Here is a 20936-nt window from a genome sequence, read left to right as displayed (position 1 = left end):
AAAACAGACACAAAGTGCTAGAGTAACTCAGTGGGGAAGGCAACATTCCTGGAGGATCCTGACACAAAACTTCACTTACCCATGTTCCCCAAGGATGCTGCCTGACCCACTGAGTTACTCCAACACTTTATGTCTTTTAAAAAATGTATTAACTCTTTCTTTGTCATGGAATGCCAACCCTCCAACATTGAGGAGATGTGGGCTGACACTTCTGTTCCCACTTTATTCTTGAGCAAAATTACAGTTTTGTTTAATTGTCTCTGTGTTCTCTCGATTATTTTGTTTTATGGCAATCTTGCACTCTTTAATGTCCTAGACTCTGCAGACGGGTGAAGTGATGGTACTACCTGCTGCTGATAATAGGCACAGTGCGTTTGATCAGGCAGAAGTACCAGGGAAAGGCATTAAACTGCACGAAGATCAGAGATAGTGGTGATATTTTTAGCATTTTATGGAGAAGAAAATAAAAAATCAATTTTACCGATAGGATAGATGAAATATAAACTTTTCACAGGAAGATGAAAATGTAAACGGCTGAAGTTTTTGTCAGACGATAGACACAAAATGCTGGAGTAATTTAGTCACTCTTGGTTGCCTCAGTGAAGATAGCAAAAGGTAGTATGGAAGAACACAATCTATTGATAACTTTTGAATTTCAAAATCTGTTCAAGATTTTCTCCATTATATTTCTGAGTATCAATCGCTTGTTTTGGAAATTCTACGGAGATAATAACCCAGTTTTCCTGCCCGCTTTCTGCAAGGAACGAGGTGAAAGATTTAGAGGTAAAAGATTTGGATAGCATGGCGGGTGCTGGGTGGGAGGGGATACAAATTTAAAAAAATTTCATTGAAGATTGAATGTCGGCCTGAGTACAGATCATCCAGCCCATTTTTCCATTTCCTTTTCCCAACCCAAGTGAGTCATGGTTAGGCTAACATCACCACTTTTTCCTCCCCAAGTGAGCTGAACTGCAGATCAGAAATCAACAGAGGATCATTCCTTGAGTATATCACTTAATTCTCGTAATGTGTCATAGCATTTGTCCACAACCTTTTGAAAAAAGTGGATTGTTATATCTGCAACCCATTCTATGAGATCCATTCAGATGTTTTGCTACATGCTTATGTTATGGTGCAGTAATAAGAACTATTGTTAAATCTGGTATGTGAAAGAAAAGTTAATTCACTTCTTTACTTTCTTCTTCTTTAGATTGTCAAAGTTCTTGCGTTCCATTCCTAAAAATGAGTTTTGTGGAGTATAAAGATGTCATTCAAAATGGTGACACTGCCATTGTCTTCCTGGGTCATGACTCTATGTTTGCGATTAAAGTTCAGCAAGGTGGTGCAACACAGACAAAATATGGGGCCATCAAGCATTCAACAGATCTCGTTGGGAAGAAGTATGGCTCTCGGATTACCTGCAGCAAAGGAGGTTGGGTGTATATACTTCATCCAACTCCAGAGCTCTGGACAGTGACTCTTCCTCACCGGACCCAGATCCTTTATTCTACTGATATCTCTATGATCATCATGATGCTCGAGTTAAAGCCAGGATCAATTGTCTGTGAATCAGGTAAGTTATTTGAATAACGTGGAATCTAAGTACTCATACTTTAATTTATTCTTGAGCTATTCTAGTATATAACTTCCACTGCACTGAAGGTGTGGTGTTGTTGCGAGGAGACCAGCTTGGTTTTCCGTCATTGTGTCTCCTTTATCGGCTTCTGGGCTTTTATGGTAGATGTTCCCAGCACCGCAGACCAAAGATTCATTGGGCAATCAGTTACCCCTGAATTTCTGGAGCTTGGTGCTTCAGACAATGTAGATTCCACAAGTTGGATTGGATCGGATGTTGAATTGCTCCCAATCTCCCATAGTTAAGATGCAATGGACTCTTTGCATTTCTTACAGGTTTTTGTCTAGGGCTTTTCTGTCTTCTTCCCATCCCTTTCGTTTAGTGCTTCGTTATCACTGAATTCACTCCTGCCTCAGAAATGACCTGTATCCACTTAAATTTTCCTATCACCATAAGTAGCAAACTTGGTTACTGCCTCTACACTTTTGCTTGAACCATTAGATAAAAGGAACACAAACATTAAGCTGCTGTACAACTGCAGTCCAGTGAATCATCCCTTACAAACTTATCAACAGGTTCCAAGTCCTGGGCCTCTGTACCACCCTTTGCAAGTTGATCCATGACTTCTTCATTGGCAGACATGCCAATTTAAACATTCTGTCATTTTACTACATATTAAATTGAATTAGCTGGAAAATCCTGCACACAGAAGATGCCTCTGGCTTTGAATCCACAGCTGTAAAAGAGTATTTTCCTGAGGATAACCTTTCTGCATAGTGCCTGTGTCACAACGGCTTGGCTGCCAGTTTAATTTGCTGCTCTGTCAGATACAAAAGAACAAATAATATTACTGTCCACTCATTCAAATATATTGAACTGTACATTTCTATGTTGTAGGTTTAGGTCTGAATTACGGGAATAAAAATTAGCCTTTTCCGTTGTCTTTTTAACCTGTGGCCAGTTTTGATTGCTGGCAGACAGTCCGTGGTAATGAAAATTAACATTTCAAGTCAGTCTCATTTCTTCAGCATTTTTGTTAGTGTTGAAAATTCCAGAGAAGAAATTCCAATGTGATCTGCGCTTGTCACTCACATGTTCGTTTGTTTCATTTAATGTATTTTGTTATAGTGGCATCAACAAGGCAAAAGGATAAATGATGTCTACATCTATCAAAAATAAATATAAGAATGTACCCCATAACTATTTCTGCATACGCGTAAAAAATAATTTTAAAAATCTTTCTTCCGTTGATTTTTGTTTAAAATGTAATTCTCCAGATGGAAGCAAATCTACCGATTATAAAAGCTCAGTAATATAATTTGTGTTTATTTTATCCCATTCATTGACCAAGTATTCTGATTTGCATTGAAACAGTTAATTGTTTAAGAGTAATATAATAAAGTGCACTTTTGTTGCAGTGTCTTGAATAAACCATACTTCAGAGTTATATTGGGAAGCAAAGGATAAAAGATGCCAAAAATGAGAGTTGAATCACATCATGAAATTATATAGAAGCTAGGATGCTGGAAGGAGGCTATTTAAACCACAGAAATCTGTCTGTGCTCATGCATTGCGCATTTGCTCTGTGCAGCTCAAGGTTCCTCTGGAAATAGGCAGCAATGGTTAGAATTTTCCGTGAGCAGGTTAGCTTTATAAAAGAACTGATGCAGCATTAACGGAGTCCTTGACCGCTGAACAGCTTTTGCAGAAAGGAACCCATGTGACTCCTGTGATTTGACGAACAATATGGTGTGGTGCAGTGCACTGACATTTGTAGAGCAATTTCGTATGCCTAATTGAAAACTGATAGCTAGCCTAAATGGATAACCCATGTCAACTCAGTTTTATTTCTACTGCACTCACTGCTCAGTTTCTTTGATGTGGTTTCTCAAGTGCATGAAAGATTAAAACAGTAATTGTTCAATAATGCATCAGGAAATGTATATCTCTAGTTTAAAAGTTCATTTAGTCAACTCGTCTTTTCTAGAAGTTCAGCCAGCCAATGAAAATACGTCATTTAAGCCTATTATTTTCAAAGATGGGTCGCATTAATGCTCCTGTTTAGAAGGTTAAGATAAATCTACTGTCATTTCAGTTGGTCTCAAATATTTAGCTACTGTGAGATTTTTGAGTGAAAATAAAAATAAAAGCATGTGTGAAGACTTCGTACATGTTGAAGTAAAGCTTTGTTCTATTCATTGAACATAGAAAGATAACTAAAGTTTGTATTAATTCACGTGATCAAATTTGTAGATTGCAACTTTGCTCACTTAATATTGTTCGCATGATACTTTTTTTACTTTAGAGATAGAGTGCGGAAACTGGCCCTTTGGCCCACCTAGTCTGCGTCGACCAGCGATCACCCCGTCCACCACTATACTATACATTGGGGACAATTTAGAATTTTTACCAAAGCCAATTAACCTACAAACCTGTACGTCTTTGAAGTGTGGGAGGAAACCGGAACACCCAAAGGAAACCCTCACGGTCACAGGGAGAACGTACAAACTCCGTACAGAAGACTCCCGTAGTTAGGATCGAACCTGGGTCTCCAACACAGTAAGGCGGCAACTCTACCTCTGTGCCAAATGATGGTGGGAGATGGATCTGGAAACTTATATTTCCCACCAGGCAGTTATTACTGCTACATCACCTTTCCAGGCACCCATGTTTGATCCTGCCCTGGGGTGCTGTTTGTGTGGAATTTATGCATTCTTCCAATGATCATGTGGATTTCTGCCAGGTGTTAAAATAAATTGCTCTTTTAAGGTGAAAAATGCTAATAGAATCAAAAGGGAGCTGATGGGCATGTCAGATAATTTGTAGGAATACAGGAGTAAGAGTCAGGAAGTCGCATTGTAGCTTTGTAAAACTTTGAGGCTGCATTTAGAACACTGCATGCAGGAGTATTGGTTGCTCGAATAACCATATAATAACCATATAACAATTACAGCACGGAAACAGGCCCGTTCGGCCCTACCAGTCCACGCCGACCACTTTCTCTGACCTAGTCTCATCTACCTGCTCTCAGACCATAACCCTCCAATCCCCTACCATCCATATACCTATCCAATTTACTCTTAAATAATAAAATCGAGCCTGCCTCCACCACTTCCACCGGAAGCTCATTCCACACAGCCACCACCCTCTGAGTAAAGAAGTTACCCCTCATGTTACCCCTAAACTTTTGTCCCTTAATTCTGAAGTTATGTCCCCTTGTTGGAATCTTCCCCACTCTCAAAGGGAAAAGCCTACCCACGTCAACTCTGTCCGTCCCTCTTAAAATTTTTAAAACCTCTATCAAGTCCCCCCTCAACCTTCTACGCTCCAAAGAATAAAGACCCAACCTGTTCAACCTCTCTCTGTAGCTTAAGTGCTGAAACCCAGGCAACATTCTAGTAAATCTCCTCTGTACCCTCTCCATTTTGTCGACATCCTTCCTATAATTTGGCGACCAGAACTGCACACCATACTCCAGATTCGGCCTCACCAATGCCCTGTACAATTTCAACATTACATCCCAACTTCTATATTCGATGCTCTGATTTATAAAGGCAAGCATACCAAACGCCTTCTTCACCACCCTATCCACATGAGATTCCACCTTCAGGGAACAATGCACAGTTATTCCCAGATCCCTCTGTTCCACTGCATTCCTCAATTCCCTACCATTTACCCTGTACGTCCTATTTTGATTTGTCCTACCAAAATGCAGCACCTCACACTTATCAGCATTAAACTCCATCTGCCATCTTTCAGCCCACCCTTCCAAAAGGCCTAAGTCTCTCTGTAGACTTTGAAAATCTACTTCATTATTAACTACACCACCTATCTTAGTATCATCTGCATACTTACTAATCCAATTTGCCACACCATCATCCAGATCATTAATGTAAATGACAAACAACAGTGGACCCAACACAGATCCTTGGGGTACTCCACTAGACACTGGCCTCCAACCTGACATACAGTTGTCAACCATTACCCTCTGGTATCTCCCATTCAGCCATTGTTGAATCCATCTTGCAACCTCACTATTAATACCCAACGATTGAACCTTCTTAATCAACCTTCCATGTGGAACCTTGTCAAATGCCTTACTGAAGTCCATATAGACAACATCCACAGCCTTGCCCTTATCAATTTCCCTGGTAACCTCTTCAAAAAATTCAAGAAGATTAGTCAAACATGACCTTCCAGGCACAAATCCATGTTGACTGTTTCTAATCAGGCCTTGTTTATCCAAGTGATTATATATATATTGTCCCTAAGTATCTTTTCCATTAATTTTCCCACCACAGACGTCAAACTAACAGGTCTATAATTGCTAGGTTTACTTTTTAAACCAGGAATACAGGAAGAATGTGGAGCCTTTGGAGACGGTGTAGGCGAGGTTTACCAGGCCAATGTCTGAATCGGATGGTATTAGTGACAAGAAGAGCAAAAGTGTGGAAAGAACCCCGCGGGTCAGACAGCATCTGTGGAGGGAGTGGACTGATGAAGTTTCAGGGGAGCTACAAGAAGACGTTGCATAAATTTGGATTGTTTTTTCTGGAGCTTTGGAACCTGAGTCAAGAGCTAATAGAAGTAATAAAATTATGAGGCATAGATAGGGTAGACAGTCAGAAGATCTTTCCCAGAGTGGAAATATAAAACACTGAAGGGACTAGCTCTAGTGTCAGTGGAGGGAAAGTTTAAAGGGCTTAGGAAAGAACAGCAGATTTAAGGGACTTTTAGATAGACACAATGATATGGAGGGATATGAAGCATGTAAAAGGGACTAGTTTAGACATTGCATTGAGCACTGACATTGTGGACCAAAAGGCCTGTTCCTGTGCTGTACAAGAACATAGAACAGTATGTTCAATGTTTGTTCTTAGTTTTATGAGAATGGGAAAGGGATGAGTGAGATTACACTGCTGGGGGTTGCTAGTAGAATGGACCGGATGGGTTGAATGGTGACCGCCCATGTTGCAATAAGTAATTTGTAATGTAACATTGCAATTGCAATCTTTCCATGGACATGTTCCACGATATAACTCACAGCTACTGGGGGAGTTGTGCAAGTGAATAAATTAATTGCTGTTCAGAAGATCTTGGATATGCTGGTGAAGAACAGTGATTGCATGATGCTTTTTTGTGTAGAAGGGATTCCATGGAGGTCCTCCAGGTGCTCCTAGCAACAAGTTGCTGGGATTTGGGTGAATGGATACAAGGAAGGTGTGTACTCAAAGAATGCAAGCACTTTGGGGAAGTATACAATGAAGCCAACTACCGTATCTGCTTTGCATTTTCCTGGGGTGAAAGAAAAACAGATTTATGTCTCTCCTTTACTGCAGATTTTGTGGCCTCACCTTCTGAAGCAGTCCTTCAGGATCCAGGGTAACCTGCTTCTAGTTTAGTTCCAAGGACTCTGGGGTAACTAACAGGAGCTACGGACTCTTCCACAAATGGGATGGGAGGTGCCAGAGAAAGGCAGCTGGGCAGCTTAAGAGGTGCAACACTCCTTCCACCATTCCCACCAGGTTTTTGTGTTCTGCCAATGAATGAGCTTGTTTTCAGTGTCATACTGAATCCTCCTTCTCGTGGGCCCATTTGGGTGGTTAGCTGGTAAGCTACCCAAATGGAATATGAGGTGCTCCGAGAGTTTGCGTGTGGTCTCACTCTGGCAATGGAGGAGGCCATTACCTTCTTTGCATTTCTAAATGTTATTTCATTTCCAAACCAAAGTTCTATTGTGTCATTAGTCAATAATCAATTTCTTGTACATATTCAATAATACTGGAAACTTTATCCTCTGGTAAATAATTGAAAATACATTTTGAGATTTTCAGAACCTATTTTCATATTGATTCATTTGTACTTTTTCCTTTTGCTGTAAACATTTGTTTTGAAAATACAGTCTTTCAAAAGCTACAGTCTTTGAAAATACAATCTTTCAATACATTGCCCTTTCAAAAGCTAGCAATGTTATTCAGTATTACTTGCTTTTTATCCTCCTGTCTTGTCTAAATCTTGGCTTGCTTGCAAATACATCTTGTTTGGTTTGGTTTCTCCATTGCTGAACGTGATGCTTAGTAACTGCTGTTCAGCCTCCTGGTGCTGAAACAATGTTGTTCATCGCTGTGCAATTGGGATTATTTTTCCGTGTTTGACTGAATGTCTCCCTGCAGGCAAGGTTCCACAACACAACAACAGCAGTTGCATAATCATTTTACTAATGGCAAGCATCAACATGGTCATTCCTCTTCTTCCTATGGTTTCTGCAGTTTGTCAATGACAGAGTAGATGGGGTCCTTGCCGTGACCTGATGAGTTATGATTAAAGCTTGTTTTTTTTTTGCCAAAACTATTTGAAATAATTTGAGTTTTCTTCATCTGCTGAAATTTCCAATAGCATTTAAGAGCTATATATTTCATTTATTGGTGTTATTTGGATCATCTTTTCATTCTCAATGGTGGTTTTATTGTCACGTGCAATTATTTTCTTATGTGCAGTTCAGTACAGTATTCTTATACCTAAGCACATCCTTGATTAGCAAGTGTACAGAAATAGTCTACTGAGCCCGCGTGCAAGAGACACCATGTTTTGGCGCTTTTTTCATAGTCCAGTCTGTGTTCTAGTTCTTGAGAGCAAGTCCCAGACTGCTGCAGGCCTCCTTGAGCACGAAGCTCCTCTTCTTGCCCGTCCATCTTTGTGCCCCGGGATTATCTTCCGCAGCCAACCTTGAAGGCCAAATCCCGGGTTCCCTTTCCTACCAACCTTGCTCCTTGCCTGTCGCTTCCATTGTCGTCACTGGCTGTGATTTCCTGATGTCCTTGCATTGTGATTTTTTTTGTTACAGAATCTAGTGCAGCATTAAAGTATTATAACAAAGGAATGATTGTAGTTTCTTAGGAATAGTTTTACTTTCAACACTTTCAAAAAAACATAAAAATACTGTTTCCTACTTTCTGGCATCTGGTGGTATTCTGGGCTGTCTTCTATTGTTGAAAACTAATACATAATTTGCTGGTTTAATTGAATGGAAATGCTGCACTTCTGCGTTTTTTAATGGAGGGAGGCATCCATTTTAAAATAGTTTCAAAAAGCAAAGATACAATGGGCTGTCTCGCCCTGCTCTTCCCACTATAGTTGTCCCAGTCTGCTGGGAAATCAGTGTGTAATTCAGGCACAGTAGGAAGCTTATAACTCTTGTTATCCAAGGTTGCTCTTTGCTGGGGAATCTATAAGTAAATCTATTCCCCACATTCTCTCCATAGCACTTTAATGTTAGCATTGTAATTAACAATTAATCTACTTTTCACTTGAATATTAGTCCTGCTGTTAAATATTTGACATGTGCTGAGTTTATCCTGCTGATCTGGATCAGACCCTAGAACACTAATGGATTCTTGGAGCAAAAAAAAACACATTGAAAGAGATTACATTCAGTGTTCTGTGAGTCACTTGAAGGTAGTTCATGTTTTCTTATAAATATATAAATAGAAAGTAGCTCTGTAATATACTTGCAATGTATCTCATTGACATTACTGAATTGTGTATTACATTTTGGGAAACATTAAAAATCTGACAATCTCATTAATGAACTAGATTTAATTAAGAAAATATTTTAAACCATTTTAATGGTACCATCAACTTGTTTTAATTCATAGAAATGCAGTGCTAATAGTTAAAAGTATCTTGATTGTCACATCTCTTATGTTAGCGCTTGGTCTGAATAAGCATAGAAGCAGGGAAACAAAACAGCCACGTTGAATGCTTTATATAATTTGTGCAGAGTTTAAGGCTTAATCGGCGAATCGATGGAATTTCCAAGTGCAACTTTAACTGAAGCTGTTTGCACATATAGGTTTGGCTTCATAACCTTCACTACGATTAGATTTTTTTGAAAAACTTGTGCATAAGGTTGGCTGATTACGCAAGCATATGCAAGCAGACATGATGTCCAGAGTATTTTTTCTTAGCCTGATCACGTGATTCTGCTGGAGATGTGCTCAAATGGTGCTTACAGATGGTGCTATCAGGAGCAGCTGACTTCGTGAATGAAAATAAACAAGAAGCCTCTTGTGCATTAGGATAAGCTTTCACGTTGATTTTAAAATATGTTCAGGTTACTGTAAACTGTTTTTTAAATTATTGAGATTGTGTAGTATTAATTACATTTCGATTTGGTGAGCTGCTAAATTCTGAGCTTTGCCCCAGCAACATTTATTTTGATGAATTCAAAGTCCATCCTGTTATGCCACTGCCAGTATGCAAACTCAACATTATATAAAAAAGACTTGTTTATTCACAATTCTGTAAGGTGTAAACTTGGACTTGCTGACATTTACTGTGCACTGATTTTTTCTTTTCAACAATTGGCTGATATATTTATAATTTTTACAGAAATTTGTTAATTTGCACAGACTTATGTTTTGCTAATAGCTTCAATTGGAATGTGATTAATTTTTTATTGTTTATAAATAATTCCTCAAAGATAATATCAAAGCATGCATGTCGATTGTGACTGTATTCCAACCATCAAGTACAGTTGCATAGTTCCTGTGCTAAAATTTCCAATTTGCTTCTGAATGCATTATTTTACTCTGCAATAGTTTTGAACTTCATTCATGTAGTAATTTGCATTTAAATGGAAAGTTGTTGAATTGGCATTGTATTCTTGTTGTTAATGGGAACAAAGAGTCTTAACTGGAGGCCCACCAGATGTGAGAACAAATCCAAATTCTAAGAGTTATAACTTTGGTGAGAAAAACACCTGCTTTTGTAAAAACACATGATTAGTATACCAGTTTTAAAAACCAGGGAAACCCACCATTCCCCTGTTTGCACATTTAGTTTGCAATTAAAAAAAAAAAAGTTTTAAATCTGGATTTATTGTGTAGTGGAGCTTCTTGTGCGAACTCCGTCTTCAAGTTCGCTGATGACACCATCATTGTTGGACAAATTACAGATGGTGATGAGTCAGAGTATAGAAGTGAGATCGACCGTTTGACCAAATGGTGTCAGCACAACAACCTGGCTCTCTATATACTAAAACTCTCAATTGTTTGTTCCTGAACTACAGCCAAAACGGTACACGATAGCGCGACAAGTTTAGGCCCACCTTACTCACCGTCGTCCCTTTGGTGCTAATGGAAGAAGTTTCATTGAAATCGGTGTTATATTTTTTAAGTTATTCACATTTTAAGATTTAAATCTATTTCCTAGGGAGGGAGGGGGGGAGGGACGGGGGGGGGGGAGGAGGGAAGATAAAGGTGGTTGAGGGGGCTGGGCAGGGGAGGGAGGAGGGGAGGGGGGAGAGGGGAGGGGGGAGTAGAAGGTGCTGCACCAATGCAGGAGAGGTTTGGGCCAACACTTGGTCTAGTTTGATAACAAAAACACTCTTGACTCTGTGAATCTACAATTAGTCTGAAGAAGTGTCCCAACCTGAAACATCATCTGTCCATGTTCTCCTAAGTTGCTGCCTGCCTCGCTGAGTTAGTCCAGCATTTTGCGTCTTTTTTTGTAGGCCAGCATCTGGAGTTCCTCGTTTGTATTTTTCACAGAAGATAGACACAAAATGCTGGAGTAACTCAGCGGGAAAAGCAGCATCTCTGTAGGGAAGGAATGGGTGATGTTTCCGATCGAGACCCTTCTCCAGACTGAGAGTCAGGGGAGAAGGTAAACTAGAGATATGGAACAGGACAAAGTGAATGTAAGGTGTGAAAGACAGATCAAAGCAGACGATGATCAAGGAAATGTTAGGTGAGGGGAAGGTAAGAACATGGCATACGAACAGTAAAATTAATCAATCTCAACGGTGAACGTTGGGGGGGAAGAGACAGAGAGAGAGGAAAAGCAAGGCTTACTTGAAGTTCGAGAAATCAATATTCATACTGGGTTGTAAACTGCCCAAGAGAAATATGAGGTGCTGTTCCTCCAATTTGCGTTTGGCCTCACTCTGACAGTGGAGGAGACCCAGGACAGAAAGGTCAGTATGGGAGGGGGAGTTAAAGTAAGATTGCATTGGCCCAGACGGACATTTGACAGCTCCTTCGTAATGTTGATATGCTCCAGAATAATACTGTCCCCTCTCCTGAACTCACTAGCTCCCATGTCCTTCTTCAGAGTAAATAGAGATGAGAAGTATTCACTTAAGACCTTGCCCATTATCTGTGGGCACCGCACGTCGATGACCACTATACCCCAGCTGATCCCTTAACGTTAACGTAGGCTCAATACTAGGGAAGTGATAATGGCAGATCCTTGGCACACTTACTGAACTTCTGCACCAAGATAATCCTTGCCCTGTCTAACCTGTACCCATTGGCAGTGTTGTTGGTTGCCTCCCATATCGCTCGGGTTTATTGCATTAAGTTCATTATTCACAATTGAAAAGTATTTACATTGTGCAATATATATTTGTGGTGTTAAATAGAAATAACCCTGTCCTTTCTATTGTAGGTACGGGAAGTGGTTCTCTTTCCCATGCAATCATTCGGACAATTGCACCAACAGGACAGCTATATACTGTGGAATTTCATAAACAGCGAGCTGAGAAAGCTGAAGAGGAGTTCTGTGATCACAAGGTAGATCATTTGGTCACAGTCAAAACGCAAGATGTTTGCAAAGAAGGCTTTGGAATAACCAATATTGCAGACGCTGTTTTCCTGGACATTCCATCTCCTTGGGAGGCTGTTACATATGCAAAAACTGCCCTGAAAATAGAAGGTAAGAGAATAGAACCAAAAATAGAACTCTCAGAATGATAATTTCACAATAATATTGATGCAGTCCTATTAACGTTAAGGAAGCTGGGGAGAGAGGTTATATTGAAGTCAGAGCAAATGGTAACAAGCAATTCACAAGAGTGAAAGAAGAAATGGAAGCCACAACTGGCTGTTTAGATCTAAAAATCATTTGCATGAACTTGCTAGTTGCAAGAAGATTGTTTGAGATTAACGGAATTGTATAAATGGAGTTCCATTCGGATGAAATTCTTTAAATGTTGTTAACTTGATACAAAAGGCAGTTTCCATAAATAGGCAGGAACGAACGTGAAAAAAATCTTAAGCTTCAGCCAAGTGACTGCAATGTGAAATGAAGTTGTCTAAACACATTTTGCTCATGATCAATGCCTGGCTGGGTTCATATTCATGTTTCGGAGCAGAATTAGGCCATTCGGCCCATCAAGTCTACTCCGACATTCAATCATGGCTGATCTATTTTTCCTTCTCAACCCCATTCTCCTGCCTTCTCCCCATAACCCCAGACACCCTTAATAATCAAGAATCTGTCAATCTCCACCGTAGAAATATCTATTGACTTGGTCTCCACAGCCGCCAGTGGCAATGAATTCCACAGATTCACCACCCTCTGACCAAATAAATTACTCCTCATCTCCTTTCTAAAGATACATTCTTTTATTCTGAGGCTGTGGCCTCTGGTCCTAGACTCTCCCAATAGTGGAAATATCCTCTCCACATTCACCCTATCCAAGCCTTTCACTATTTGTTACTCCAGACCTTTACCTACCCAGGGATTGAACATTCATCTTAACAGAACATTCCACTCTTGTATGTCTACTTTAGTATACGTCTGCTTTCACCATGGAGCTGGTATTGATGCAGAGCATTGTACAATTTACATATATCCCGGATCTCCAACCTCAATTCCTCTTTCCAATCGTAATCACCTCAAGTCCGCGATTGCACGTGTCTCAATTTAACTTTAAAATATATCTGTGCAAATTAAAGATCTCACAATGCTCATGGTGGTGGTACTAGAACTTTATGAAGACTCTTTAGTCTCCACAGTGGGGACACCCTCCCTCAATGTGGTATTCCTTGACTAAATGTAATATAATGAACAGATGTAATTGCCCAAAATGTAAGGAGGTACATAATTCTTTTTAAAATATTGGAGAATTGAAGGGTATGTCAGATGAATATTTGATGCCTGGAGCAGATCAGCCACGATCATATTTAGAAGTGGGGGAGTTTTCATGGGTGAGGCTGCCAATTGCTGCCTTCTAGTATGTCACTGTCAGATATTGTGGCCATCAAATATGAAGATAGTTCCTGTTGACTTGATGCACAATGGGAGCTGAATTGAGGATGACAAGATGGATGTATCTTTCAGGTATTTGGAGTGATTGAAGTAGTAATAAAGTTTGTTTTATGTGTATGAGAACGGTTATATTTACATAACAGTACAAGGTCTACATTAAAGAGGTGGGGGGGGGGGGGGGGGAGGGGAGGAGCGTACAATGTAAATGTATGCAATTGTTACAGATTTTCAAATATTGCAGTGTTGATTAAACCAAATAAGTGGATAGTGTTCATCTTGAAGTTAGAACCATCAAGTTGGCGGCTTTCAAATGTGGTGCTTTATGAACTTGATGTGTTAAATGATCTCAGTTAAAATGATAGATCGGCTACAATTGCTCTTCCGTTAATGAGTTAGTTTGCCAGAGTGTGTCATGTCGCACTTCAAATATGAACTTGAGACTAAAGATCAAGTATGAATTTAAACTGAATACCATCTGGCAGTGTTTTGCTATAATCTTTGGAAGTTGGTGGAAAGCTATTGCTTGATTCTGATCCTTAAATGATTATTTGTGTTCTTTAGGATCTGTTGGTGTATATTGATCCATTATGTCCATGGAGGTGAACAAGGACACAAAATGCTGGAGTAACTCAGTGGGTCAGGCATGGATAGGTGACGTTTTGGGTTGGTTTCAACCATCTGCCTATCAAACAAAAACCCTCGTCTGTGTCGACCTATTACCCACCACATTTTGTCCTGCTTTTCCATCCTCGCAGCTCTCTTTTTTCCCCCTCTGCCCCCTCCCCCCCACAACACAATCTTTCTGAAGAAGGGTCCTGATCCAAAACGTCACCTATCCATGTCCACGAAAGAGGCTGCCTGACCTGCGTTACTCCAGCACTTTGTGTCCTTTTAGGTGAACAAAGATCTATCCAGTTACTATGAAATGGTATTATATCAAGCAGGATTGTAGAGTAATTGTAAATATCTGACAATTGATAAACTGCAAAATGAACAAAAACTTTGGAAATCCTTTAAAGCGAATCGAAAGGTTGAAGAATACTTTTTGCTTTTGAATTTGAAAATATTGAATGTAACGGCTCAATTGCAGCTAGCGATGTGGGGGTATTTCCTAAAGTTGCATTAGGCTGGATAAATTGCAGTTTTTGAAACGTTAATAATCTGAGGTGGTTCCATTGTAGAAATAAATATTTTAAAGTAATAAACCTTGTCCATCTGTCTTTTGAAATTTGCCTGCTTTGCAGAACTGCGGGTTAGTAAAATTGAGTAAACAATTTGCAGGGAATTTGAGTCACAAGCCGAGGATTTGCTGCTTGTACTGTTCTTGCTGCTAATCCTTGATCTGATTTGATTGGTCTTTGTGAGTAATCTCCCTTCACCAGTCACCCTGAAAGATTGAGTTATGGATGAACACAGTCAAAATTTAGATCTGCATTTAATAGAAGTCATTGAAGCTTTCTATGGAGGCTTATTGTTGTAATTAGTGTTTTCCCTTTACTTAATGATCTATTAGCTTAAAAATGAAGCCAATATATAGAAATTTTAGAAATCAGCATTACGCTGAATGTTTATTTCACTTATCGTTAACAAGGGGAGAGATAATCTTTTAATCATACTGACCATATTGCATGTTGGATTAGAACATAGAAGGACACTAGGGGCTGAGTAATTGAGCGGATCAGGCAGCATTCCCAGCGAACATGGACAGGTGACGTTTCAGGTTGAGATCCTTCTTCATGACACATGAATAGGTCCCTTGGTCCACAATGTCTGTGCCACACTTGATGTCAAGACTAACTCTTATCTCCTTTATTATTGCATAGAGATGGTTTGAAAAAAAATTGGAAATATTTTGAGAATGTAGCAGATAACAGGCATGCCCCACAAATAGGCGGGAACATTTATTGCTCACCATATATTGAACAATATTTCACTGTGAGCTGTTGTGTACACAATTTATGTCCAAGAATTGACTGATGTGGACAAATTTAGAATGTGAGGTTATCCATGCTAGAAACACAGGAGAATTGTAATAGGGATTAGAAGATCCACACTTGTGCACATGGTCACCCAAATCAGTTTGCTACAGCTCGATCTTTGCTACAACTAAATCTTTAGTTAGCTCTAATCTGAAGTATCGCTTTTTTTTTTTATGCAAATAATATTTTAGACCTAACGGTCTTGATTGTCCTACCGAGTACAAAAAAGTTGTCTTGTTTGTTTTTTCAAAGCAGTTTAGGAGAAACTGGCATTGTAAACCCCATTCCATTGATAATGGTGGATTTGACATGCCAATGCAAATTGTATTCGTCTTTATTTATGGAGTCAGCTAGAAATAAAAAAGATAATCAAAGGGAGAGTTTAGTGCACATACCAAAGCTTTTCAGATTCAGTATTCAATCGCTCTGCTATATACAGTTCTGGCAATTTCATTTTCTCCTAGTCCTGGCTGATTGTTTGATTTGAAAGATATGGCATGGAAACAGGCCCTTTGGCCCACTGAGTCCATGCCAGCCATTGATCACCCATTCACACCAGTTCTATGTTATCCCACTTTTGTGTCCACTCCGTACACACTAGGGACAATTTTACAGAGGCCAATTTTCCTCCAAACCCACATGTCTGTGGGAGGAACCACACACGATCACAGGGAGAACATGCAAACTTCACTGCTGCAATGTCTCGACCCGAAATGGCAAGTTGCACCTTTGCCTCGACAGATACTGCTTAACTGCTGAATTCTTCCAGTGTTTTGTTTTTTGTTCCAGAAGCTGGGTAGGCATACAATCTACAGAACTGCTTTGATTTTCAAAGGATTGAATTACATTCACAACTAAATTACACCATGTCACCTTGACACTTTCATGGAGTCTTAGGTTGGGGGACAGGGGCTTGGTGGTGGAGTTGGGAGAGGGATTGTTGGTGGGGAGATGTGGGTTTTTTTTGGGAAGATGTAGAATCCTGCTTACAATTATCTTGTACAATGATTTAGTATGATTTAACACTTTGAAGGGGTGGGAGATGGAAACTTGGAATAAAAGCGAAGATGTTGGTGTGTATGTGTGAGAGAGAGAGAGAGATGGCTTTTAAAGAATGACAGCCAGGGGAAAGTAATTTTGTTTGCAATGGGCAAAATAAACATGCTGCGTTTTAATGATTTTATCTTTTTTAATCTCCTTATAGGTGGAAGGATCTGTTCTTTTTCTCCCTGCATTGAACAAGTGCAACGCACCTGCCTTGCTATGACTGAGGAAGGATTTATTGATATCAGTACGTTTGAGATTCTCCTCCGAGTATATGATGTAAGGACTGTGAGCCTGCAGCTCCCTGACTTTGGTGCAGCAGACAAAAATAACCAGGACACACCAGCTGACACTGTGAGCCAATCAAAGAGAAAGTGCTGCACAGATTCTCAACAGGGCACTACCCAGTTTAAAAGTGGAGCACCTCTAAGAGAGATGGCAGGTCATACTGGATATCTGACCTTCGCTACTAAATCCCTCTCCTAGCGACAAAGAAATGTTATTTATGAGCATTTTTTTTTTCTTGCCAATAAAGGTACAATTTAGAATCGAATTCCACGGATGTGTTGACGTGGAATGAGTTCTGTGAATGCTTGCCAAGAATGATGACAAATGCTTAACATTTTACTTTTGCAGAAAGTATAACTTACTATGAAAGAAATAGCATATATCTCAATGCAAATTCAGTACATGGGCTGTAAATGGAATGAGCCTGTGGGATCTAAACCACTTATAAATTCCATGTGGGCATGCTGTGTGACCTTCTTTCATCAGTCCCTTGTTCCTTTTAGTTTAATTGACTTTCTAATAAAAAATTTATATGCAGAGGAATATTAAATGACTTGTGTTTATACAAAAGTTTGGAAATATTGTTACATCTACGCCACGGGGATTCAGCGGTAGAGTCGCTGCCTTACAGCGCCAGAGACCTGGGTACGATCCTGACCACGGTTGCTGCCTATATGGAGTTTGTACACTCTCCCCATGACTTGTGTTGGTTTTCTCCAAGTGCTCTGGTTTCCTCCCACATTCTAAAGACGTATAGATTTGTAGGCTAATTGGCTTGGTAAAATTGTGAATTGTCCCTTGTGTGTGTAGGATAGTGTACGCGTGTGGGGATCGCAGGTCAGCGCAGACTCGGTGGGCCAAAGGGCCTTTTTCCACGCTGTATCTCTAAACTAATCTAAACTATATCAAATCATGCGATTCATTTGGAGAATGATTTTAATGTCTGGTTCATTTTGTGATATTTGGCCTTCCCTGTCAACAATGCACTTTATTGAAGGTTTTATGTGAAACTATTCAAAGTTTTCACTTGCTTTAAGCCACATATGTTGACACGTTTTGAAAATGTTGGCTAACTAGAAAATTAATTTAAGATTCTATAGTTATAGATAGAAACCTATTAATTTTGAAATGAAGAATATTCTATGTTGTTAAATGTGAAGCACTGAGCCTTTCTAATGAACTAAACCACAGGATTTAAAGAGGTGTTGGGTAGTGAAATTTGACCCACTTAGCTCAACCTACTCTGGAAAGCAATGATCACATTTAACTGGTTCTTGAATTACTTTAGCTTTTGTCAGGCCCACCTAGAAGAGCTATTTGGTAATTCTGTGTGAAGAAGTGTTTTCTGATGTCAGATATCAACTTGCATGGGGCATTCCAAAAAGATGAATATAAAGAGGTCATAAGGTGAGACACGTTCACAATGTAGTATAGGCAATGAAGCACTTCTACAAAATGCTTTAAATCATCAGTGTTTAGGTGTTGGCTGAGATTTGCCCAATATATCTACAAAACTGCTTCAGATTTTTAAAAAGTGGTACAAAGTGCTCAGTGGGTCAGGCAGCATCTCTGCAGAACATGGATAGGTGACGTTTTGGGTCATGGTCTTTTTTTCAGACTTATTCTCTTCAGATACTATTTGTTTGTATCCACTGATAGATATCAACCACCCATTTGTACAAATCCTACATTTTATTCTGTACACATTTTCATCAATTCTCCCTCCCCAACCAACTCTGATTCTACCACTAACTTACATACCAGGTGAAATTTACAGAGACTGTAATCTACCAAGCTGAATGCCTTTGAGATGGGGAGGAAACTGAAGCACCCAGAGGAAACCTGCATGGTCATAGGGAGAATGTGCACTCTCCATGCAAACAGCACCCTTTGTCAGATTCAAATGCGTGTCTTTGGCACTGCAAAGCAACAGCTATGCCAGCTGTACCACAGTGTTGCCCTTGAGCAGGTTTGTATTGAAATAAAAAAACAGCGTGTCCCAGTTTGAAAAAGAGTCCCAGTCTGAAGAAGGGTCCTGACTGGGAACCTATCCATGTTCTCCAGAGATGGTGCCTGACCAGCTGAGTTATTCCAGCACTTTGTGTCTTTTTTAGTTTGTTTCAGTTGTTTTATTTTCACCACACACGTTATCAATGGAATTTCCCCTATTACAGCAACCACTTGCAATCTGATCACCTAATATCCCATCATGATAAGATTAAAACAAAACAAGGGGAAAATGTTGAAGAAAACAAAATTTAACCCATGGCAACAATTTATGTTTTACATTTCTTGTGGACTTTGATGAATGGTGACAGCAGACAATAAAGATCCATTGAGGATGGATAGCATAGGCTTCATAGCAACTTAAAAACACTCCAGGAAAATATGACTTTATAAACACTGCCTGGCAGGACTAGCGTAGATGGGACAGCTTGGTTAAATTAGGCCGAAGGGCCTGTTTCTTTGCTGTATGACTCTATGACTCTAGCTGTGACTTTAAATATTACTGAATTATAAGAGTGTTCAGTAATTTGAGGATCTTGCCTAATTTTTGTTTTACTTAAATCATCCAGCTTAAGTAGTACATAGTTCATCAACAGCTCGACTTTCAGTACTAACGTCCCCTCCAAGCATATGACTAAGCTCCAAGACTTGGCTCTATACCTCCCTTTGCAACTGGATACTTGACTTCCTTATTGGCAGACCTCAGTGCAGATCAGTAACAACATTTTCCTCCTCACTGACCATCAGCACAGGTGCACCACAAGGCTGCGTGCTTAGCTGCCTGTTCCAATCTTTACACACGTGAACTATGTGGCTAAGCACTGCTCCAATGACATCTATAAATTTGCCGTGATGCCATCGTTGTTGGTTGAATCATAGGTGGTCATCAGTCAGCGTATAGGGGAGAGGTAGAACACCTAGTTGAGCGGTGCCACAAAGACAATCTCCTGCACAACATAACAGAACCAAGGAATCAACATGACAGATTTCATTAGTTGGAGAGAGATGACAGCTTCAAATTCCTGAGCATTAACACCTCGGATGACCTGTCCTGGCCCCGCACATTGATTTGGGGCAGCACAGTGGCGCAGCAGTGGAGTTGCTGCCTTACAGCGTTCGAGACCGAGTTTGATCCTGATTCTGGGTGCTGTCTGCATGGAGTTTGCACGTTTAGTTTAGTCTAGAGATACAGGGCTGAAACAGGCTCTTCGACCCACTGAGTCCAAGCCGACCAGCAATCCCCACACACTAATGCTAGTTCTACACACACTAGGGACAATTTACAATTATACCAAGCCAATTAACCTACAAAGCTGTATGTCTTTGGAGTGTGGGAGTGAACCGGAGATCTCGGAGAAAACCCACACAGGTTACAGGGAGAATGTACGAACTCCATACAGACACCACCCATGTTCAGGATCGAACCCGGGTCTCTAGTGCTGTAAAGCAGCTACTCTACCGCTGTGCCACCATGTCATTCTCCCTGTGACTGCTTGGGTTTGCTATGGGTGCTCCGGTTTTCTCCCACACAAAAGATGTACAGGTGTGTAGGGTAATTGGCTTCGGTAAAATTGTAATTTGTCCCTAGAGTGTAGGATAGTGCTTGTGCATGGGGTGATCGTGGGCCAAGGGGCCTGTTTCCACACTGTTTCTTATAGTCCATTCATAAAAAACGCACCCTAGAGCCTCTACTTGCTTAGGAGTTTAGAGACTAGGCCTGTCACTGAATACTCCTAGCAAACATCTACAGAGCACTACAAAGGGTATCCTTTGTAGTGCATCTTGCGTACTCCTATCAAAGTAATAGTCGTAGAAAGGATGCTCTACTGTCTTTCATTGTACTACAGGTTGCATCATAGTTTGGCAAGGCAATTCCAAAGCACAGGAACCCTGAGGCTGCAGGGATCCATCACCATCAATCTGAGCCGTACCTTCTTCTCACTACCACCATCAGGATGGAGACACAGAAGCCTGAAGTCTCACACCAC

General features: G+C 40.2%; 1 protein-coding gene across 2 annotated transcripts in view; it reads left to right on the top strand.

Annotated features, from left to right (window-relative positions):
- trmt61a (tRNA methyltransferase 61A) overlaps positions 1–17474 on the top strand; it is a 38137-nt gene extending 20663 nt beyond the window's left edge. For both annotated transcript variants that reach the window (XM_078406522.1, XM_078406523.1), the window contains 3 exons: positions 1211–1573; positions 12026–12292; positions 16814–17474. In XM_078406522.1, coding sequence (XP_078262648.1) covers positions 1243–1573; positions 12026–12292; positions 16814–17139 — 924 coding nt within the window. In that variant the 5' untranslated portion in view covers positions 1211–1242 and the 3' untranslated portion in view covers positions 17140–17474. The remainder of the gene's footprint in view (positions 1–1210; positions 1574–12025; positions 12293–16813) is intronic.
- The last annotated feature ends 3462 nt before the right edge of the window (positions 17475–20936 follow it).

The sequence above is a fragment of the Rhinoraja longicauda genome, chromosome 10 (assembly GCF_053455715.1).
Source record: "Rhinoraja longicauda isolate Sanriku21f chromosome 10, sRhiLon1.1, whole genome shotgun sequence".
Classification (NCBI taxonomy): domain Eukaryota; kingdom Metazoa; phylum Chordata; class Chondrichthyes; order Rajiformes; family Arhynchobatidae; genus Rhinoraja; species Rhinoraja longicauda.
This window is presented reverse-complemented; position numbering and strand designations above follow the sequence as displayed.